The sequence below is a fragment of the Typopeltis vanoorti genome, chromosome 5 (assembly GCF_054136105.1).
Source record: "Typopeltis vanoorti isolate ZY-2024b chromosome 5, IOZ_Tvanoo_1.0, whole genome shotgun sequence".
Lineage (NCBI taxonomy): Eukaryota > Metazoa > Arthropoda > Arachnida > Uropygi > Thelyphonidae > Typopeltis > Typopeltis vanoorti.
In genome coordinates, this window is record NC_143553.1 from 27,280,721 (window position 1) to 27,302,133 (window position 21,413).

General features: G+C 36.3%; 1 protein-coding gene across 2 annotated transcripts in view; it reads right to left on the reverse strand.

Moving 5' to 3' along the window:
- Nucleotides 1–21,413, reverse strand: part of LOC150106272 (actin-binding LIM protein 2-like) — a 614,582-nt gene that overhangs the window by 366,453 nt on the left and 226,716 nt on the right. For both annotated transcript variants that reach the window (XM_090392297.1, XM_090392298.1), the window contains exon 7: nucleotides 17,541–17,631. In XM_090392297.1, the coding sequence (XP_090248423.1) occupies nucleotides 17,541–17,631 (91 nt within the window). The remainder of the gene's footprint in view (nucleotides 1–17,540; nucleotides 17,632–21,413) is intronic.

Below are 21,413 nucleotides of genomic sequence, written 5' to 3' on the forward strand. Positions count from 1 at the left end.
TAACTTATTGCTGATATTTCGCTGGTATTCTATCCAGCTTCTACAGAGCACAAAAACCAGTTTGTCACATTATGTGAGACAACCACAATTCGGTATGACAATGGAACTAGTTTGAACAATTGTAACATGCAACACAAAGACTAAAATCCTAATTAGGCAAGTCATCTATGCTGAAAAAAAAATTATAAATAAAATTAAAAAATAAAAAACAAAATTAAAAATATAAAATTAAAAATTAAAAACAGAGAGAAAAATTTTCGATTTTTTGCAATCTATCCTCTGTCACCTGCACACTGGATTGATTGGAAAAAAACAAAAGTGTTGCACAGAAGCTTTTACAAGTCAGAGAAGTTGTTCCTGTAATCAACAGAAGCCTTGAAACATACTCCAAACCTCAACAAGTATGGCTGTATAATTTTGCCAAAGATTTGGGAGAGTCATCTTAAGACCAAACTAATACCTGTGTCGGAAAAAAGTGCCAACTCACTTTTAATGAGTTATCCTATTTCCGACCCAACATAAGGTAACGTTAAAAGCCATGAATATGGACATGCTTATGCCTACCAGAAGAAAATGTGAAGTTTGGTAAGCCAGAACTGTGGCTAAACACTCTTGTAGATATTAAGTAAATTCTGAGAAACCCATAATGTAAATAAATAATGTTTATGGATTATTTAACAGAGAAATGATTTGTATAAATGCTGAAAATGTATATAAGATAATACATGTATTGAGCCATGTCAAAAACAGTTCGGAGCTGTGGGCAACCAATCGGCCGCTGCCATGTGCGTGACGTAGCCATCAAGAGAGGGCATTCACGTGAGGTATATAGGTTTCGGCGCCGAATTCAATCGCTCTCTTTTTTCTGTTCCTGGTACTTGAATCCAAGTGATGGATAGCTGTGAAGCTTGCCGCTGTGCCCAGCGACATTTTCCGTTGCTGTACGGTGCCGGGTTGAGTGTAGCCACATTGAAGGAATGCTGCCAGAAAGAGCCGTTGGTTAGCCATGCCAACGTATAAAACAGCGAAGAGGTGAAACTCTTTTGAAAAGAATATGTGTCGCAGACGCCATAAGAAATATACGGTGAGAAAACCCGAAGATCTAGTTAAGGAAGTCCTAATAACTACTAGAAAAGAAAGAACGGTAAGACGCAAGTTTTCGTATTAGATTAACTAATAACCAAAGAGGGAATAAGAAACAGAACGTTAAGAAACTCCATATAGTCTACTTCTACTTTATATCTAAAGAACTGTAATCTTTTGGACATTCTGTCTACGTCTAAAGAGCAAGTAACACCCTAAGCTTAAGCTGAGCTGGGAACCAAGGCTTCAGACTGTTTATGTTAGAAGAAACATTGTTATTATTGTATTAAATTTGAACTTAAATATTAACTGAATTTTGGGGGAGGATAAAGCCAGAATATAAGAGAAAATATTGTCTCATGTGAATTTAGCAAGACGGAGTATGTCTAATATGGTTCACACTAGGATTGTAGAATGTATCTATGTATATGTGTTATTCACATGAATGAGAACTGAGCAACTCAGTAGAAATTAACCGAGCCTGAATATAGTTATACAAAGAAGAGTGTGAAATTGATACCATAAGATTTCAGAGTAAATAATTTTGGATATGTAAATTTAAGAGGGGGGAAATTCAGGCTCCTTAGAATTGAATTTTCTAACCAAGGTGTATATATATGTGTTTTGTCTAAATAAATGTATTTCTTTAATTCAAACCACATGAGTCTGTCATTGTTCTGAGAATTGAGTTACCACTTGTTAAAATTCGGACCGTGCATAAGTAATAGGGGAATCCATTAGTAACTAAGAAAGGGGGACCACGACTGCAAACCTCTTGATCCCTATATTGTTTTCAGTAGCTTAAGATTGTGTCTCAGACTTCAGTTGCCGGCGGGCGCAGTCGACTTAAAGAATATAAATTTGTCGGCAACGGAAGAGCTGAAAATAGATAAGTGAATAATATAAAATATAATAAATAAAGAGGAAGTACAAGACATAACATCTGCTTTTTCTCTCTATTTTTATTTTATTTTCTTTATTTTCTTTTTATTTATTTTTTTTGCAACATAGATGCCACCTAATTAGACTTCGGTCTTTGTGTTGCACGTTGCAATTGTCAAACTAGTCCCATTGTTATACCGGATTGCAGTTATATCGCGTACTGTGACAAACTGTTTTTGTGATCTGAAGATGCTTTATAGAATGCCAGCGAAATATCAGCAATAAGTTAATAAATAGTTATTTTCATATCAGTCTGTATTCTCATCTATAGCGTTAAAAATAATCAACATGTACGACAAACACATAATCCTTCCCACATGTTTGATGGACAGGATGTTTAAATTCTGTTCGTAGCCTGCAAATGTATGCAAAACAGAGCAAAGAATCCCGAGGATCATTTTTTCACTGCATCTTCTTCCACCAGACATTTTCCCAGAGTTACTTTTTATGACTTCTAATCTAGGGATAATAAACTTCCCTGTAACATCATTTATTTCTCTAAACAGATCTGTTGTTCTACCCATACTATTGCTTTCTTCAATTTCCTTACACCTTTTGTTTAGATGTTTTTTCTTATCTTTCCTAGCCTGTCTCTGGAAATTAGCACTCAGATGTCTAACTCTTTCTTTGTTTCTCTGAAGTTTCATTTTTCTTCTTTCCTCTGCTATTTGAATAGCTTCTTCTACAATCATTTACAATCTTTCTTTCTTGTTGCTTTACTTAGAGACTTCTTTGTTGATTCAATGACTGTACATTTTGTTTCTTCCCACAGTTCTAATTCTCTTCCTGTCTTCTCCAAACTTTTTTAATTTCTTTCTTACTTCTACTTTAAATACTTCATTTATATGATTTAAATCAATTTCTTAGCCCTTAATTTCAATTTAACTTCAGCTATCAATAATTCATGATCTGTCCCACAGTCTGCACCAGGTTGTGTTTTGCTGATTGGATAGTGCTTCTCCACCTTTTGTTAGCAATAATATAATCGATCTGATTTCTTTATTCTCTATTAGTGAAGCTCATGTGTACAATCTTTTATGTTGTTGAAAGTAAGTGTTTGCAATAATGCAACTGTTCTCAACACAAAACTCCAATATCCTTTCTCCTGCTTCATTCTGCAGTTCTAAACCATTTCTCCCACTTTTACATTTCAATCACCTAATATCAAGAGAAAATCAGTTTTATTAATACTGTATACTACTTGTTGCATGCTGCTGTAAAATTCTTCGCCCTCATCTTCGCTTGAATCTGTAGTAGGTGAATACACAGAAATGAATATCTGAATGGTTTGAGATAAGATAGGGTGTAAAGCAGGGTTGTGTAATATCTGGGTTATTATTTAGTATATTCAATGACTGTCACAGTTAGACAATCTAGATTATGCTGATGACATAGTTTTAATATAATCAAAATACAATCATATACACACAGAATGTGAAGATTTGTATAAAACAGATGAAATGGTTGGTCTTAAAATAAATATGACTGATACAAGTGCTTAAACCAAACAACAAATGCTACAAAGAGATCGAAATCGATCAACATGCTATAGAAGGATTTAAGAAATTTACATACATGGAAGCAAATGTAGATACTGAATGTGGAACTGAGAGATATACTGCAAAGATTGACAAAAGTTAATACTGTTTTCAGAAAAATGTTCTGCAAAATGGTGTTCTGCAAAATGGCATAATAAAACCAGCCTGGTTGGCTGAGTGGTTAGCGTATCTGCTCTCCAGCCAAAATGCTGCGGGTTCGAATCCTGCCGTGGGCATGGATGTTTGTGATTGTCTGTAAAAGTACTAGTAGTGGTGAGCAGTAGATGGCATTGGTTTAGTTGCAATTAGCTGTAGTTCATGAAGATGGAGAGTTGCAGAATAGGTGCCCTTCCTCTATGAGTCTTTGCCTCCATGGAGGTGTCACATAATAATAATAATAATAAAACCAAAATAAAAATCTTCAGTAGCATGTTAATGCCATATTATTATATGGATCAGAGACATGGAAGCTAAATCAAATAGTTTTCAAATAAAATGTCTGTGTAAAATATTAAAAATATTTTGGTCCCATCGTATAACAAACAATGATTTATATAAGTTGACTATGCAAAAGAAAAAAAAAAAACATCACAGATGAAATTAAAAAAATGCACATGTAAATAGATTGGATACATACTGAGAATAGACAGCAAATAGATTCCTAGAGTGGGTTTTATATGTGACTTATAACCAGTTTTAATAGATCTGAGAGCTGGGTTAGAAGTAAAACACTTGATCAAAGACTAGAGACCGCAGATATGAGAGTCCTGAGAAAGATTAGGGGTGTGAACAGATGGCATCAATGGCAATATCATATTAAAAACAAGGATATTAGGAAAGAACTTGACATTGTTAGCATCCAAGAATGTGTTAGCAAAGCTAATCTCAGGTGGTATGGTCACTTAAACAGAATGGGAGAGGAAAGATTAGCAAAATAAGTGTTCTCTGCCAGGTTGGCAGGAAAAAGACCCAGGTGGATTGATACAGTAAAAAGTGCCCTAGAAGATAGAAATATAAGATCTGACAATGTTGAAGCTTTGACAGGTAATAGATTGATTTGGAGGAAAATTGTAGATAGGAAGTTTGTAGTGATGTAAATATTTCATGTAGTACTATCATATCCTGTACACCCCTTGAGGGTAAATGTCAGGAATTTGATGATGATCATGATAATGATGAGATTTAAACAGATTGGACACATACTGAGAATAGACAGCAGAGAGATTCCTGGAGTGGTTTTGATATGTAACTTATAACCCAGAAGGAAAACAGAAAAGAGGAAGACCAAAACTAACTTGGCAGAGAATGATAGAAAAGATAAGAATAATGGCTGGCTGGAAGAGCTGGACAGAAGCTGAACTAGTGGCCCAGGACAGAGGTCTCTGGAAGAAAAGGATCTCAGTCTAATGTGCAATGGGACATGAAGAGGAAAAGTAAGTAGTAAGTAAGTATGGCAAAGAAAGCTCTTATCAGGAAGCATCCGATCTCAGCCTTAATTTCTTTGAATGAGTCAGAAATTATTCTCACTGGTATGAAGGGTTTCATCCCCCATTCAACTTATAATCCATATCCACTTGTCAAGCCCTGGTTAAATGGAAAATATGTCAAAGCAGTCAAAAGAAAAATATTCAGCTTAGTGCATTTGGCTCGTATCAAGAACTCCAACTTCACACTCTGCCTATAATAAAGTATGCAGCATATACAAATCAGTTATCAATAGATCCAAATCCTATTTCATAAAGGCCACCAGCAGAAAACTTGCCTCCTGTCCAAATGGGAGCCATGCCTTCTGATTCCTTGATAAGGCTTTGGACGTAACTTCTGCTGTCCTTCACTTCCACCTCTGACAAAATAGTTTTCATAGTTTTCTGATGGGACCACTGTAACTTCACCCACAGATAGAGATGACTTCCTGGCATCACCTTTTCCTCAAACTCCTACATAGATGAAAGGGAAATCACCTACCATACCAGAATCCAAGCACTATATGGCTCCTAAAAGTTTTCAACAACAGCTCATCAGAAAACTACTAAATAACATGGATACTAAAAAAGACCTCTAGCCCTGATAGCATCTCCCCAATTGTTCTCAAACATTATGCTCCAGAACTACCACCCAGCCTACATCATCTTTATAATTTATTTTACATATATGGTACTTATTCCAATGCATGGAAGCAATCTCATATCCATCCTATTCCAAAAAAAAGATGATAAAGGTATACCGTCAAATTACTAACCAATAGTCATCATCTCTGTCCAATTGCCATCCATCCTCTTCAAAATAATGGAGAAAATCATCAAGAGCCAACTCTTCCACTACTCAGAAGCCCACCAATTAATCAGCAACCACCAGTAGGGATTCTGCCATTCAAGATACACAGCTGGATCTTGAATGGTGGAATTCATGGTGGAAACCACTGGACACATACCATGAGAAGATTCAGAGAAACTTGTGCTATCACCCTTGACATTTCCAAAGCTTTCAACTGTGTGTGTCATCGAGACCTACCAAACAAATTGCCATCCTTCAGTTTCCCTGCCACACTTGGTAACTGGATAGTTGGCTTTCTTTCTTTAGTCATTCTCTGCAAGTCATGGTAGACAGCTCCCTTTCTTTGAGCTTCACCACGAATGGAGGAGTGCCTCAAGGCTCTGCCTATCATCTACTCTCCTTGTCTTGTACATTTTCTCCTGTATACTAACTACTTTACCTGGTGAGCTGAGTGGTTACCATACCCACTGTCCAACCAACACGCTGCAGATTCGATCCCCACCATGGGTGTGGTGTTTGTGATTGCCTTTTGATAAGAGATGAATGTCATCATCTGGTGTAAGACCACCTCCCCACTTATTGGAGGCTTGAAGTGCCTTAAAAAACTTCCATGTTTGGTCTCTACAGCAGGGTTTCTGGACTATGTAACAACAAATAAAAATACAAAAAAAAAAAAAATTCTTCACCCCATCCTTGATACTGTTAAGAAATTTAAATAACTTAACATGATTTTGTTTACAGAAAATATTACTGTTAGTTAGGTAATTAAAATTGAAATAAAAGACATATAAAAATATCATTATGTTAAAAAAATTATGATAAAACCAGTAAAAGGAATATGGCAGCAGTGCTTGTATTTTCACTATTGGTAGTTGACTAGCAAGACTAACTGCACCTCATTGTTCAAGTCATCTGAGGAAACACCTTATTATTCAACAGCATGAAGAATCGGCAAAATGTACATACCTTTCTTCATAGTTGGATTTAAAATACCTAAGACGTTTTTTATATTGAGTGCAATGAACAGCTGATGCAACAGGAGGACAAAAGAGAAATTTCAAGATGTGTAGAGAGAAGAGGTGTAAATAAATGGAAATGGAAAGAAGAATATAGGGAGAGTTGTAAATAATTCTCTAAATTTAAGAAAGAAGGAATGAATGGCTGTATTTTGTGGATTCCTTATATATTCAAGTTCCTACTGAGAGGTTTATATATCTTCACACTTGAGTGAACATTAAATGAAAACTTATACTTTGTTTTTGTGGAAATTATTTTTTGGATGTTGTTAGAGACCTGGTGGATCAGTTGCTAGTGATGAAGAAATGCATCATCAAATAGAAAAGATGAGTGCAAAAAGAGTAATCATAATGGGAGACTTTAATTATCCAAATATTGATTGGATAGCAGTAGAATCTCATGAGAAGAATGAAAATATATTAATTGAGCTGTTGCAGGACAAATTCCTCAAGCAGCATGTGACAGGATGAACACGAGGCCCAAGAGTGTTAGATTTGATTATAGTGTCATAGGGCATTTCAGTTAAAGACATAATTATTCTGCCTCCAGTTGGTGAAAGTGATCATGCAGTACTCACTTGGGAAGAGACTAAGTTTATGAATGTTCCACTAAGAAAAGAATACATGCTGAACTTAAAAGCAGGAAATTATGACCAACTGAGTTCAATGGAATGGGATTGATTGCTGGATGGGAAGAATATCAGCAGTGCATGGGAAGCATTTAAACAATACTAAAATGATGCGATATCAAAATGTGTTCTGAGGGTTTGAAGAATAAATAGAGTAGGAGTCAAATGGATGTGTAATCTTATTAAGCAAGAGATTCGTAAGAAAAGGATGATGTGGAAGGAATACTGTGTGCATAAGGATGATGTCCTATACGAAAATTATAAGCAGCAGGCTAGAATAGTCTCTGTTGTACGGAAAGCAAACTCTGAGTATGAAAAGAAACTGGCTCTGTGTGCTAAAGACAACTCACAAGAATTCTATCAATATGCTGCAAGTAAGAAAGAATGAATATGAAAGAATAATTCTTCTAAATGCAGATCCCATGAGGGTAACAGATGCAAAAGAGATTGTTGAACTAATGAGTGCCCATTTTGTTAAAAGTTATCAACCTGGTGTATGCAACATTGAGTTCACTGCTACCTCTTCACTGGATGAAGAAACTCAGGTGAATGAGTACGAGGTATTAGAACTGTTGCACAAACTGAATAAGATTTCAGCAATAGGCACTGATGGGATATCAGCATGCATGCTAAAAGAGTATTCAGCCGAACTGGCTATTCCTTCGACTAGGCTGTTTAATATGAGTCTCAGAACAGGGAAGATTCCATAGGAATGGAAAGAATGTATGGTATTCCATTGCACAATGGGTGGTGCAAAGACCGATGTATCCAACAATTGACCAGTTAGTATCTCAGGAGTGGTAATGAAGATTTTGGAAAAATTGGTTAGGGCTTGCATTCAGAAATGTAGTGATAGAGAATCTCTACTTTGCAACAAACAGCATAGGTTTACTAAGAGAAGGTCAAGTTTTAGCAACTTGCTCACATTCTATAACAATGTTAGCACTGAACTAGACAACAGGAATGGATACACCATGATACTTTTGGATTTTGCTAAGGCTTTTGACAGAATACACCATGGTAGACTGTTGCAAAAATTAGAGAATATGGGGATGGCTGAGTAACATATCAAAAAAGTGGTATATGGAGGATGTGAATCTGCAAGATTTAAGGTAACCAGTGGTGTACTACAAGGATCAGTCCTTGGTCCACTGTTACTCAATTTGTACGTTAACCACCTTACTAGCCATTATGAATCAAATACGCATCCTCATACTTCGTATCCATCATATATTTCAATGTAATATCAATGGTATTACAATTTCAATATGCACTTCGCATCCATGATAACCTGGACGTATATATACATCTTGGCCAGTAGCATGGTTGATGATATTGGAAAGGATTTGACAGGTGACATATAGCTATTTGCTGATGTTGCAAAGATAGGTAGGGTAATCAGGAATGCTGCTGATATGCAGTACTTACAGAATGATTTGAATAGGCTGGAATTGTGGGCACAGGAAGATGGGTGTCAGTTCAATGACAGTAAATGTAAAGTCATTCACTTTGGCATGATTAGATATCCAATGTGGTATTATATTGGAGGGATTATGCTAGAAGAAACAGATGAGGCTAGGGATCATGGAGTGGTAGTACATAGCAAGTTGTTCAGGGGCCATGTAGCAAAGATTGCAAATACAACTGAAAAGATAAGTGCAATGCTGAAATAAACGTTCAAATGTAAAGATAAGGATGTCATTTTGCCTCTTTACAAGGATTTGATAAGACTTCACTTGACTACTGTGCATAGGTCTGGTCTCTTGGTTTCGCAATTCTGATACATCGGAGAGAGTGTCAAAATGATATCAGGATTGTGGAATAATGATTATTATTATTATTATTATTATTATTATTATTATTATGTGATCCCTCCAGGGAGTCTAGACTAATCGAGGTAGGGAAACTACTCTACATCTCTCTGTCACCACCACTCAATCCATCAACTACAACGAACAGCAAATACCACCATCATCTACATCAACGCCATCTACCACCCATCACCACTAATATTTTCACAGACAATCACAAACATCCATAACCCATAGCGAGATTCGAACCTCCAGCTTTTTGGCTGGAGAGCGGATATGCTAACCGCTCGGCCAACCAAGCCAGCAAACGATTATGAAGACAGATTGAGAATTTGTAGACTGCAGACACTAGCAAACAGGAGAAAGAGGGGTGATATGATTGAAACTTACAAACTTCTGACAGGGTAATACAGGATTTCAGTTCATGGAATTTTTCAATTTATGGAGGATGGGGAAAGGATAAGAGGGCATCCTTGGAAGCTGCTAAGAAGGGGGTGAGAGAAAAATCACTAGATATTTGTCTCATAGGGTGGTGCGTGAATGGAATGGATTGCCATTGGATGTTGTGAGTGCAAGCAGTGTGAATGAATTCAAGAATAAGTATCATAGCTGGTGCGTGTAGTATGTGGCCTCACTCATTGAGTCTCTGACTCCCTGGAGTCTCTCTTAATAATAATAATAATGATGATAATAATAATAATAATAATAATAATAATAATAATAATAATAATAATGTCAAATTCAGTCTTTTTAGTCTTATGGGTACCAAACAAGTGATCATTATGGATGACTTTAATTTTCCAAACATTGACTAGGTGGATGAGAAATCTTATAAGAAAGAAGCGGAATTTATTGAATAGTTGCAAGACATCTTGCTCAAGAAGCATATAAAAGATCTATGGTTCTTGAGCAAGATCTACTTTTTTTTTGGCAGTATCTAATTGTATTGATGCTCCGATTAAAACAGGTTATATGCTGAACTACAACATGGAAATTATGATCAACTTAGGAGAACATCTTTGGTCCATAGTATCAGTTACTGAATGGGGAAAATGCTGCAACACATGTGAATCTTTGAAAAGTTCTTAAATGACATGGTATCTGAATGTATCCCTAGTGTTCGAAGAATAAATAGGTTAGGAGTGAAATGATATGCAATGCAACTTTATTAAGCAAGAGATTATTATTATTATTATTATTATTATTATTATTATTATTATTATTACCCAAGACCCCATGGAGTCAAAGACTCATCTAGGAGGTCCTTTTATCAAACACACACACACAGCTCATCATACCATGCTTTAAACACACTCAGATTCTCTGCAGACACCACACTCTCTGGCAAGGCATTCCAATCATTCACAACTCTGCATGAAAAAAACCCTGCCTCTCACTCCCCCACTCACACCTTCCCTATACAACCTCCAGGGATGACCTCTGGTTCTCCCCCTGATCTCGAACTATTTTCTGTATAGCCTCTCCAGCACTGACCTATAACAACCCCTTAATAACCTGTAGGTCTCTATCATATCTCCCCTCCTCCTCCTCCTGTCTAGCAGACTCTGCAAGTTGCATCCCCTCAATCCTTCCTCATACTCGACATTCCAGAGGTTAGAAACTACCTTAGTCAGCCGCCTCTGGACCCTCTCCAATATCTCTTCATCCTTCTGAAAACCAGGTGACCAAATCTGGGCACAATAGTTCATGTGTGGCCTAATCAAAGCCTTATGATACCCAAGATACCTAAGAAGATGATGACATGGAAAGAATATTGTGAGAATAAGAGTAAGAGGAGCTGTGAAATATATAAAGCTCAAGCCAGAAAATTAACAAAAATTGTGCAGAAAACTAAATCAGAGTATGAAAAAAAAAATTGGCCATGCAAGCAAAAGGCAATCTAAAAGAATTTTGTCATTATGTCGCAAGCAAAAGAAAGAATGAAGGTAAAAGAATAACTTTACTGAATGCAGATGGCACTTGAGTATCGAAAGCTAATGAGATCGTTTATTCAATGAGTGCTCCCTTTAAGATATATCAACCAGGTGTATGTAACATGGTGCATAGGGCTACTGCTACATTGGATGAAGACTTAGAAGTTCATGAAAATGAGGTTGAAGAGCTCTTGCATAACCTGGATAAGAATTTGTCTATAGGGACAGATGCAATATCAGCCCATTTGTTAAAGGAATGTTTAGCTGAATTCGTTAGGCCTTTCACATGTTTCTATAACTTTAGTCTCAGCTCAGGAATGATACCACAGGAATGGATGGAATGTATGATAGTTCCATTGTACAAGGGTAGTGCAAATACTGATATGCCTAACTACCGACCTATTAGTATCTCTGGTCTGCTAATGAAGATTTTAGAGAAGTTGTTAAAACTCACATACGGAAATGGGGTAGGAAAAATAAGCTATACTCTACCAGGAGCAGTATGGGTTTACTAAAGGAAGGTCATGTTTTAGCAATTTCCTCATATTTTATAACAATGTTATGGTCGAGTTGGATAAAGGGAATGGATACACTATGATGATCTTGGATTTTGATAAGGAATTTGATAGGATACTACATGAAAGGCTATTGCATAAACTGGAGAATATGGGATTGGAATATAAACTCTTGACTTGGATCAGGAGATGGTTGACAGGCAGATATCAAAGAGTTGTATACAGTGGATGTGAATCTGCCAGATTTAAGGTAACTAGTGGTGTACCTCGGGGTTCAGTCCTTGGGCTATTATTGTTCAATGTATACATTAATGACATTAGGCAGGATCTAACATCAGATATGCAATTCTTTGTTGATGATATGAAGATAGGCAGTGCAATCAGGGATACTACTAATATTCAGCACTTACAAAATGATTTGAATAGGTTGGAAATTTCATCAAGTGAAAATGGCTGTCAGTTTAATGTTAGTAAGTGTAAGGTTATGAAGTTTGGAGTGATGAGATTTCCAGTGGCATATTATATTAGTGAGGTTATCTACAAGAAACTGAAGAGGCAAGAGATCTTGTCATATTGGTGAATAGAAATTTGAAGTTCAAAGGTCACATAGCAAAAGTTGCAAATACAACTCAGAGGAGTTGTTGGAAGTTTTTTCCCACTTTAAGAAAACAAACTTCGTGCCTGAAGTATCTTCAGGACTGATGCAACTCATGGTAAAGGTGGACCAAGCTCTCATCACTCCTTGTCTCAGTATCTCCCATAATGCAAAGCACATCTCCTTGCGGACATGTATAATGCTATGAATTAAGGGAAGGGCCACTACCCAGACCGGTTTCGACCTTGACTGAGGTCTTGTCAGTGATAAAGTATAAGTAAATATGACTTCTCCATTGCTTTAGTATCACCATTTCTGGGTCTGGCACTCACTGACGAGACCTCAATAAAGGTCGAAACCGGTCTGGGTAGTGGCCCTTCCCTTAATGCATAGCATTATACATGTCAGCAAGGAGATGTGCTTTGCATTATGGGAGATACTGAGACAAGGAGTGATGAGAGCTTGGTCCACCTTTACCACGAGTTGCCTCAGTCCTGATGATACTTCAAGTGCAAAGTTTGTTTGCTTACACTTCGATAAAGGATTAAACTAAATTTATTATAGTCTAACCAAGTGGGAAAAAACTTCCAACATCTTTCTCTAAATCCAGAGTAATTTAATAATAAGGTGGTACACCTTTTGGCAACTATAGGTAAATAGAACTTCTCCATTGCTTCTGCCTTAGTATCACCACCTATGGGTCTGGCTCCCACTGACAAGACCTCAACAAAGGTCGAAACCGGTTGGAAGCTTGGGTGATGAATGGCAATTCTGTAGCCTATAAAGTTTTAACTGAGGCTCGGCCTGTTGCTGTCACCTAGGTACTGGTTGGGTGGGGGTAATGAATGGCAATGCATTTCTTTTTCTCCTAATTCATCTTAGAATCTTCTTCAAATCCAACTGTTTTCCCTTGATCCCAGGTCATCCCCTGACCTTTTTGTTTACACATGCATTCACATCCTCTTATAGCATCCACCTTTCTCACACTGTGTTCCTCTGTCCACTCCGAGCTCCCCTTTTCCCTGTCTGTTTTGCACACCTGTTCTCTCATTCTCTATACTCATGCTGCTCACTTCTTCATTCATAACCACCTCTTCCATCTCTCCTATCTTACTGTCCCGTTCTTCCACATTGCTTCCCACTTGATCAGATTCATTCACTGCATTCACCTCTCCCTTCTAGCAGCAGTCTCTCCAAGCAACTCACACCAAAGTCACTCAAATGCAGTCCATCGCTCCTATACAGTTCACCTCGTCCTTCAAACTTATTCCACACATTAACAAACTGCACTCATTTCTTCTCACACATTTCTGCTAACATATCATTCATAATCCTTGCGTTCTGCCTCATCTCACTAATGTCATACCTGGGTAACACGCTTACTACCTTTCCTATCACACTATTCTCTTTTATCAGTCTCAACAACCTCCTGATATTCACCCTGATGTGTTCTTTGTTCACAGTCAAGTGATCTGTACCTATTACAATTACCAACTCTTTTGCTTGCTTACTTCTCATATCTAATGCCTCAATCATTCTACTCATTCTACCTCCAGTAAAACAATACAACACCACTTGCAGGTCTTTCGTTACCTCTTTTATACCAACATTATTTGTTTTCAGCATTTTCACTCCTCTATACATATCTCAAATTCTCTTAACTTCATTCTGCATCCATTTCATCTCTTGCCTCATCTTAACCAACACAATGTGCCACTAATTACATAGGCATTCCCTCGAGACACATGCCGATGTATTGTCAAGTCTTATTGCCTTATTAACATCAGGTTTACTTAATTCCTCATATACTTCCTGCTCATTCACAATCACTAACTCTTCCACAATACTCTCTACACTCCTGCTTCTCATGAAGTTGACTTCATGACAATGAAATACAGTGATAAAATGATCACTGAATGCTTCAACTATATCTTCCACATTGGTTACCAATCTGCTAATGTCATCAAATAGCATCATCCTGTTGCATAAACTGGAGAATATGGGATTATAACTATCAGTATGGATAAGAGGACGGCGACTGACAGATATCAAAAAGTGGTATATGGAGGATGTGAGTCTGCAAGATTTAAGGTAACCAGTGGTGTACTACAAGGATCAGTCCTTGGTCTACTGTTACTCAATCTGTACATTATGATATTGGAAAGGATTTGACAGGTGACATATAGCTATTTGCTGATGTTGCAAAGATAGGTAGGGTAATCAGGAATGCTTCTGAGATGCAGTACTTACAGAATGATTTGAATAGGCTGGAATTGTGGGCATGATAAAATGGATGTCAATTCAATGTCAGTAAGTGCAAAATCATGCACTCTGGCGTGATTAGATATCCAATGTCATATTACATTGGTAGGATTATGCAAGAAGAAACTGATCAGGCTAGGGATCTTGGAGTATTAGTAGAGAGGAAGTTGAAGTTCAGGGGCCAGTAGCAAAGACTGCAAATACAATTCAAAAGATAATTACAATGCTGAAATAAACTTTCACATGTAAAGATAAGAATGTCATTTTGCCTCTTTACAAGGCCTTGATAAGACCTCACTTGGTCTTATCAAGCATATTGTGCACAGGACTGGTCTCCTGGTTTCCATTGTGATTCTGATACAGTGGAGAGAGAGAGAGAGAGTGCAAAGGAGATTGATAAAAATGATATTGGATTGTGGAATACTGATAATGAAGACAGATTGAGAATTGGTAGACTGCAGACACTAGCACACAGGAGAAAGAGGGATGATATGACTTACAAACTTCTGAAAGGGTCATACAGGATTTCAGTTGAATGAATTTTTCATTTTATGGAGGGTGGGGAAAGGACAAGACAGCATCCTTGGAAGCTGAGAATGAATGATGCTAAGTAAAGTGAGGGCTAGATTTTTGTCTCATAGGGTAGTGCGTGATTGGAATGGATTGCCATTGGATGTTGTGTGTGTGCGAGCAATGTGAATGAATTCAAGAATAAGTATGATAGCTGATGTGTGTAGTATGTGGTCTCCCTCAATGAGTCCCTGACTCCCTGGAGATCTCTTTTAATAATAATAATAATATTTCTCCAGATCTACAGAAACTCACTACAGCTGCTCAGCATCCTTTTATCGTCTAATTGTATACTCACTGAACCTTCTACTTCCTTTTCTTTCCAACTCAATTCAGTGGAACAGTCTCCCTCATGAAGCATGTCCAAAGGACTACAATCTTCAGCAATTCAAGAAGAATATCAACAAATTAGTGTATTCCTGCCCTCACATACATCTGTTTGTTATAGGCTCTTTGGCTTTTGCAAGTGGGATAAAATTTATATATAAAAATAATAATAATAATAATAATAATTAATAAGAAAATGTTATATAAATATAAATTATATAAAATATAATAATATTATCTTATAATTAAATCCAATGTAATCTTGAAATTACATCATAATATAGAGGTGCCTCATTGTTTGGTTTAGTATTAAATATATAGCTCAACACTGTGTAAAGTATTTCAAGTAAACATTTTTTTTAAATATATGCTATCTCACATATCATTAAAATGCAGGTGTCAAATGATTGTTTAAATGATTTCTCAAATACATTTTTCTTAAAAAAAAACTTGTTAGAAAAAATGTAATTTCAGAAAAAAAAAAAGCAAGGATCTTGCAATATTTTTTACGTTATATTTGATCTATAATGTTTGGATAAGCTCAACTAAATAAATGCCATTTTGCAAACTAATCAAGGATTCCATTAAACGCCAAAAAAAACTGCACTTCAATTTTAAAGGAAATTCACTATAAGTAACTTCATGCTAACAACTATTTCTATGGTCCTTGAAATAGTTGGGAAAAACACAAGAGATCGGTGTAGCTTAAAATTACCTTTAAAATGGCAGTTTATACTAAACACCTTAACTTCCATGTTTTGTAAGCAATTTTAAGACTTCATCTATCACAGTTGCCTATGATAACTGTTGTGAGTAATATTTTAATAATTCTATACATACTATTTACATTTTTGCTGTACTTAGAAATATGATCTTGCAATATTTTTTATCTTATATTTCATCCATAATGTTTGGATAAGCTCAACTAAATAAATGCCATTTTGCAAACTAATCAAGGATTCCATTAAACGCCAAAAAAAACTGCACTTCAATTTTAAAGGAAATTCACTATAAGTAACTTCATGCTAACAACTATTTCTATGGTCCTTGAAATAGTTGGGAAAAACACAAGAGATCGGTGTAGCTTAAAATTACCTTTAAAATGGCAGTTTATACTAAACACCTTAACTTCCATGTTTTGTAAGCAATTTTAAGACTTCATCTATCACAGTTGCCTATGATAACTGTTGTGAGTAATATTTTAATAATTCTATACATACTATTTACATTTTTGCTGTACTTAGAAATATGATCTTGCAATATTTTTTATCTTATATTTCATCCATAATGTTTGGATAAGCTCAACTAAATAAACGCCATTTTGCAAACTAATCAAGGATTCCATTAAATGCCAAAAAAAACTGCACTTCAATTTTAAAGGAAATTCACTATAAGTAACTTCATGCTAACAACTATTTCTATGGTCCTTGAAATAGTTGGGAAAAACACAAGAGATCGGTGTAGCTTAAAATTACCTTTAAAATGGCAGTTTATACTAAACACCTTAACTTCCATGTTTTGTAAGCAATTTTAAGACTTCATCTGTCACAGTTGCCTATGATAACTGTTGTGAGTAATATTTTAATAATTCTATACATTCTGTTTACATTTTTGCTGTACTGAGAAATATGATCTTGCAATATTTTTTATCTTATATTTCATCCATAATGTTTGGATAAGCTCAACTAAATAAATGCCATTTTGCAAACTAATCAAGGATTCCATTAAACGCCAAAAAAAAACTGCACTTCAATTTTAAAGGAAATTCACTATAAGTAACTTCATGCTAACAACTATTTCTATGGTCCTTGAAATAGTTGTGAAAAACACAAGAGATCAGTGTAGCTTAAAATTACCTTTAAAATGGCAGTTTATACTGAACACCTTAACTTCCATGTTTTGTAAGCAATTTTAAGACTTCATCTGTCACAGTTGCCTATGATAACTGTTGTGAGTAATATTTTAATAATTCTATACATACTGTTTACATTTTTGCTGTACTTAAAAATATGTCAAATGAAATTAAATTATAACTTTTTTTTACCCTGTAAGTACATCTCTTCACCATCACCAAAGGGATCTCCACATTTCGAGCAGCGAGCACATGTTGGATGGAAGTGATGACAGTCCCCTGCCTTAAAAAATAAACTAAAATTCAAGTACTGTTTTTTCATATAATACTTATTATTGTCGATTATTTTTCAGTTTTAATGAAACAAGTTTTAAAAAACTGAAAATTCTGTCTGAAATTATTTTAATAATCAGGTCAAATAATGCACAGGTGTCCAAAAGTTAAGGATAAACTACATTATTTTTATCTGTATATGAAAACATTTTCATGACTACAGCCAAATATAGACATAAATTTATTGATAATAAATTATATTAATAAATATAATTTATTATCAATAAATTATATTAAACAAAAAGGGCATTATAAATTTCGTACAAATTAAATTGCAATATGTTTTTGGCAAAAATTACAAATTTCCTGAGGACAAAGATAAGGAATTAATGTATTGTGCTTACAAAAAACTATGTGGAGGGACATTTCAGCATGGAATATGTCCACCCCAAACTGCAATGCAGCTCTCACAACATCTATTGCTTAGCCACAAGTGAGTCAGGATTCTTGAGGCAAACTGACCCACTCCTCTTTCAAAGCAAGGATATGCCCTGGTTTTCTGGAGGGGATTTTTCGAGCAGCAATGCATCTCCCCATTGCATCCCAAATGTATTCTATGGGATTGAGATCTGGGGAGCATGGTGGCCACTCATAGGTTAATATCCTCAGTCTCCAGAAGTATCTCCACTGCTCGTGTATGATGTGGTGTGGCATTGTCATCCATAAAAATGAATTCTTTGCCTACAGCACCATGGAAAAATCAAGTATGACAGTGAAGAACTACATTGCAATATTGTTCACCAGTCACATTCTCTTTTCCCAGCACTTGTAGCTCACTGCATCCATTAAGTATAATAATGAGTAAAATGAGTATACATTAACTATAATAATAATAATGTGATAACAATTTTAATTATTATTAATTAATATCTTGGATAGTAATGAATCTGGAACACAATTCTAATCAACTGTGCTGAAAAAGATCTATCAGACAATTCAATACATACATTGCTGTTGGCACTTTCTTACCTTTCCAGCATAAGAGGAACTCAGAACAGGTGTGATGGTGGCGAGCTTTCTTTTTGCATCCTGATATGTTATGTTTTGCTCTGTTTTCATTTTTTGTATTTCTTTTTCATATTTCCATTTCTGGCATGCAAGAGAGTAAGCTGGATGACCTCCCTGACAGTTGACACATTTAGCTTTTTTTTTCACAGCAGGATTTGTTATCAGGCTCTTTAGTACCACATTGGACACAGGTAGTAGAACCACGACAGGCAGTTTGGGCACGTCCATATCTCTGACATTTGAAGCATCTTAGCAGGTTAGGGATGTACATTCTAACAGGACAGCTGAGATAATCTGCTTTAACAGATGTTAGAGGCTTAGATGTATCAAAAGTAAGGATGATGTTCTTGGTTGAAACTAGACGACCATCCCTACGTATCAGGATGCCCTCACACCCATCACTCCTTGATCTTTAAGTTCTGAACATACCTCCTCCTCATCATCATCAAGGAGATCCCATTCTGATATCACTCCTCTACAGGAGTTGAGTGTTTTATGAGATGTTACTTGATTTGTATTCCACCCATTGTCGTTGCTCTCCGTTGTTTGTCGGAATGCTGCTAACACAATGTTTCCACAAGGATATCACCAGAAAGCAATTTTGTAACAGTTTTGGGAGGTCCTGCCAGTCCTTCTAAACTCTTTTGAATAAAGAAGGATAACATTTTCCCTTTTTGTTTTCACCTGTTGCATAAATGATTAAAAATGTTGGTACATTTATACTAGTATCATATATCTTTTGTTTCTTACTTCTGATTCCATATGCTCGGTATCAGTACTTGGTTGGGACTTTATTGGGGCCCTGAAACATTTGAGGATAAAGGATTCATGACCCACGCCTTTTTGGTTTGGTGCCAGAGCTTCTAACCCACCATGGAGCCACATATGGACACCCACCACTGACTGGCAAGCAATGACTGCACTCAGGAGTGGAATGGCAGCGCTACTCCAGATGCTATACCGACACTATAGTAAGCCCAGGATCACAACCCTGGACCACTGGGTGAGAGACTTACTGCAACACATTGACCCTCGCAGGCAAGCCCATGAATATCTCCCTTGTGATTGTGTGCCAACTGATCCTGGCTGGACCATCCAGGACCACCCATCTTGCCGAAGCAGGGACTAAAGTAGTGTAAGACTACCAGGATCCCCCTTTTCTGGATTCCATTGGTCACATCACATGGCAAACATGGCACCGGGTGTTGGATCCCAGTGATGGTGGTCTGGAAAAAGGAAAGTGAAAAGACTCAGGAGAAGTAGAGCAAAGAATACAGGAAGAAAAGCAAAGAAAAAGAGGAAGAATGAAAAGGGCCAGTACATCACTGGGAGGTCCCCCTCCACCAAGAACAGATGCCCCACATGGAGGAGATAAATGATATAGGAAATGGTTTGAAGGGAGATATTCAGTTGTTTGCTGATTACGGAAAGTTGGGTAGTGTAATAATTAATCAAGTTGATAGCTTCTAGGATGAGGTAAGGGACTTGGGGCTGTTGATGTGGATAGAGAAGTGAAGTTTCGAGGGCATACTGCTAAGGTATCTAAGGTAACTGATAGGATTACTTGGTTGTTGAAGAACACACTAGCATGCAGAGATAAAGAAGAAGTTATTAATCCTCTTTATAAGGTGCTGATATGTCCACATCCAGATTACTGTGCTCAAGTCTGGTCACCTGGATTCCTTGGAGATGAGAAAGTGGTGGAGAAGATTCACAGGCAAGTGGCCAAGTTGGTGAGTGGTCAGAATGCTCCTCTATGTTGAAAGATTGAGAGTTTGTGGGTTGCAGAAGTTGGTTGAAAGGCAGAAAGGAGGGAATATGATAGAAACATTTAAGTCACAAAAAGGATTTATAGGATTGATGCAGGGAAAATATTTCAGGCAGTTGGCGGAAGATCAAGAGGTCATTCCTGGAAATTAAGAGTGTGGTTAACAAGGATGTGCGGACTAGATTTTTTGGTTGGAGAGTGGTGAACGAGTGGAATGTGTTGCCAGAGTCAGCTTGGAGTGCTTCATCTGTGAATGAGTTCAAGAAGAGGTATGATAGATATTGTGTGGATAGGTTGGTTTTCCTGAGATGAGTCTTTGTGTTCCATAGCGATGCTTGTATAATAATAATAATAATAATTTTTTTTTGATTAACAATAATGCATCAAAGGAAAGATATATTTTAATAAATGCTATTTGAAACCATCGTATTATTCATATATATTTAACATAATTATTTTCTTGCAAGTATGTGAAACTAGTACAAAATATTTCTGCAATATTTTTAGCAAAATTAAAGAACCTGAATAAAATACACTATTCATTACACTGATTGGAAGAATAAAAAATAGCAAATATTGCCAGTAATAACAAATGTATTGCTAAGATTGATTTCATATTTCAAAATAAGTGTAATTTTAGTTTATTTTCACACATGAAATTTTATATCTCTTGTGAATAAATGAAGTCAAAAAAATGTGAAGCAGAACATTTTTATCCTTAAAATATTGTAAAGTAGCTGATGTATGTGATGGACTTACATCACAACATTCATTGAACCATTGTGTTTCAAGAAACTGGATGGAAACTAGTATATTTTCATCAGAAACATTCCATATCTCAAGGTACCAGTTGTAAGATATTATACTCTCTAATCAGTTTCACTTGGAAGATTAATGGTGAGAAGTAGGATGGGATCTTTGGATGTTTCATATTCCAATCCAAGACATGTTCCAAG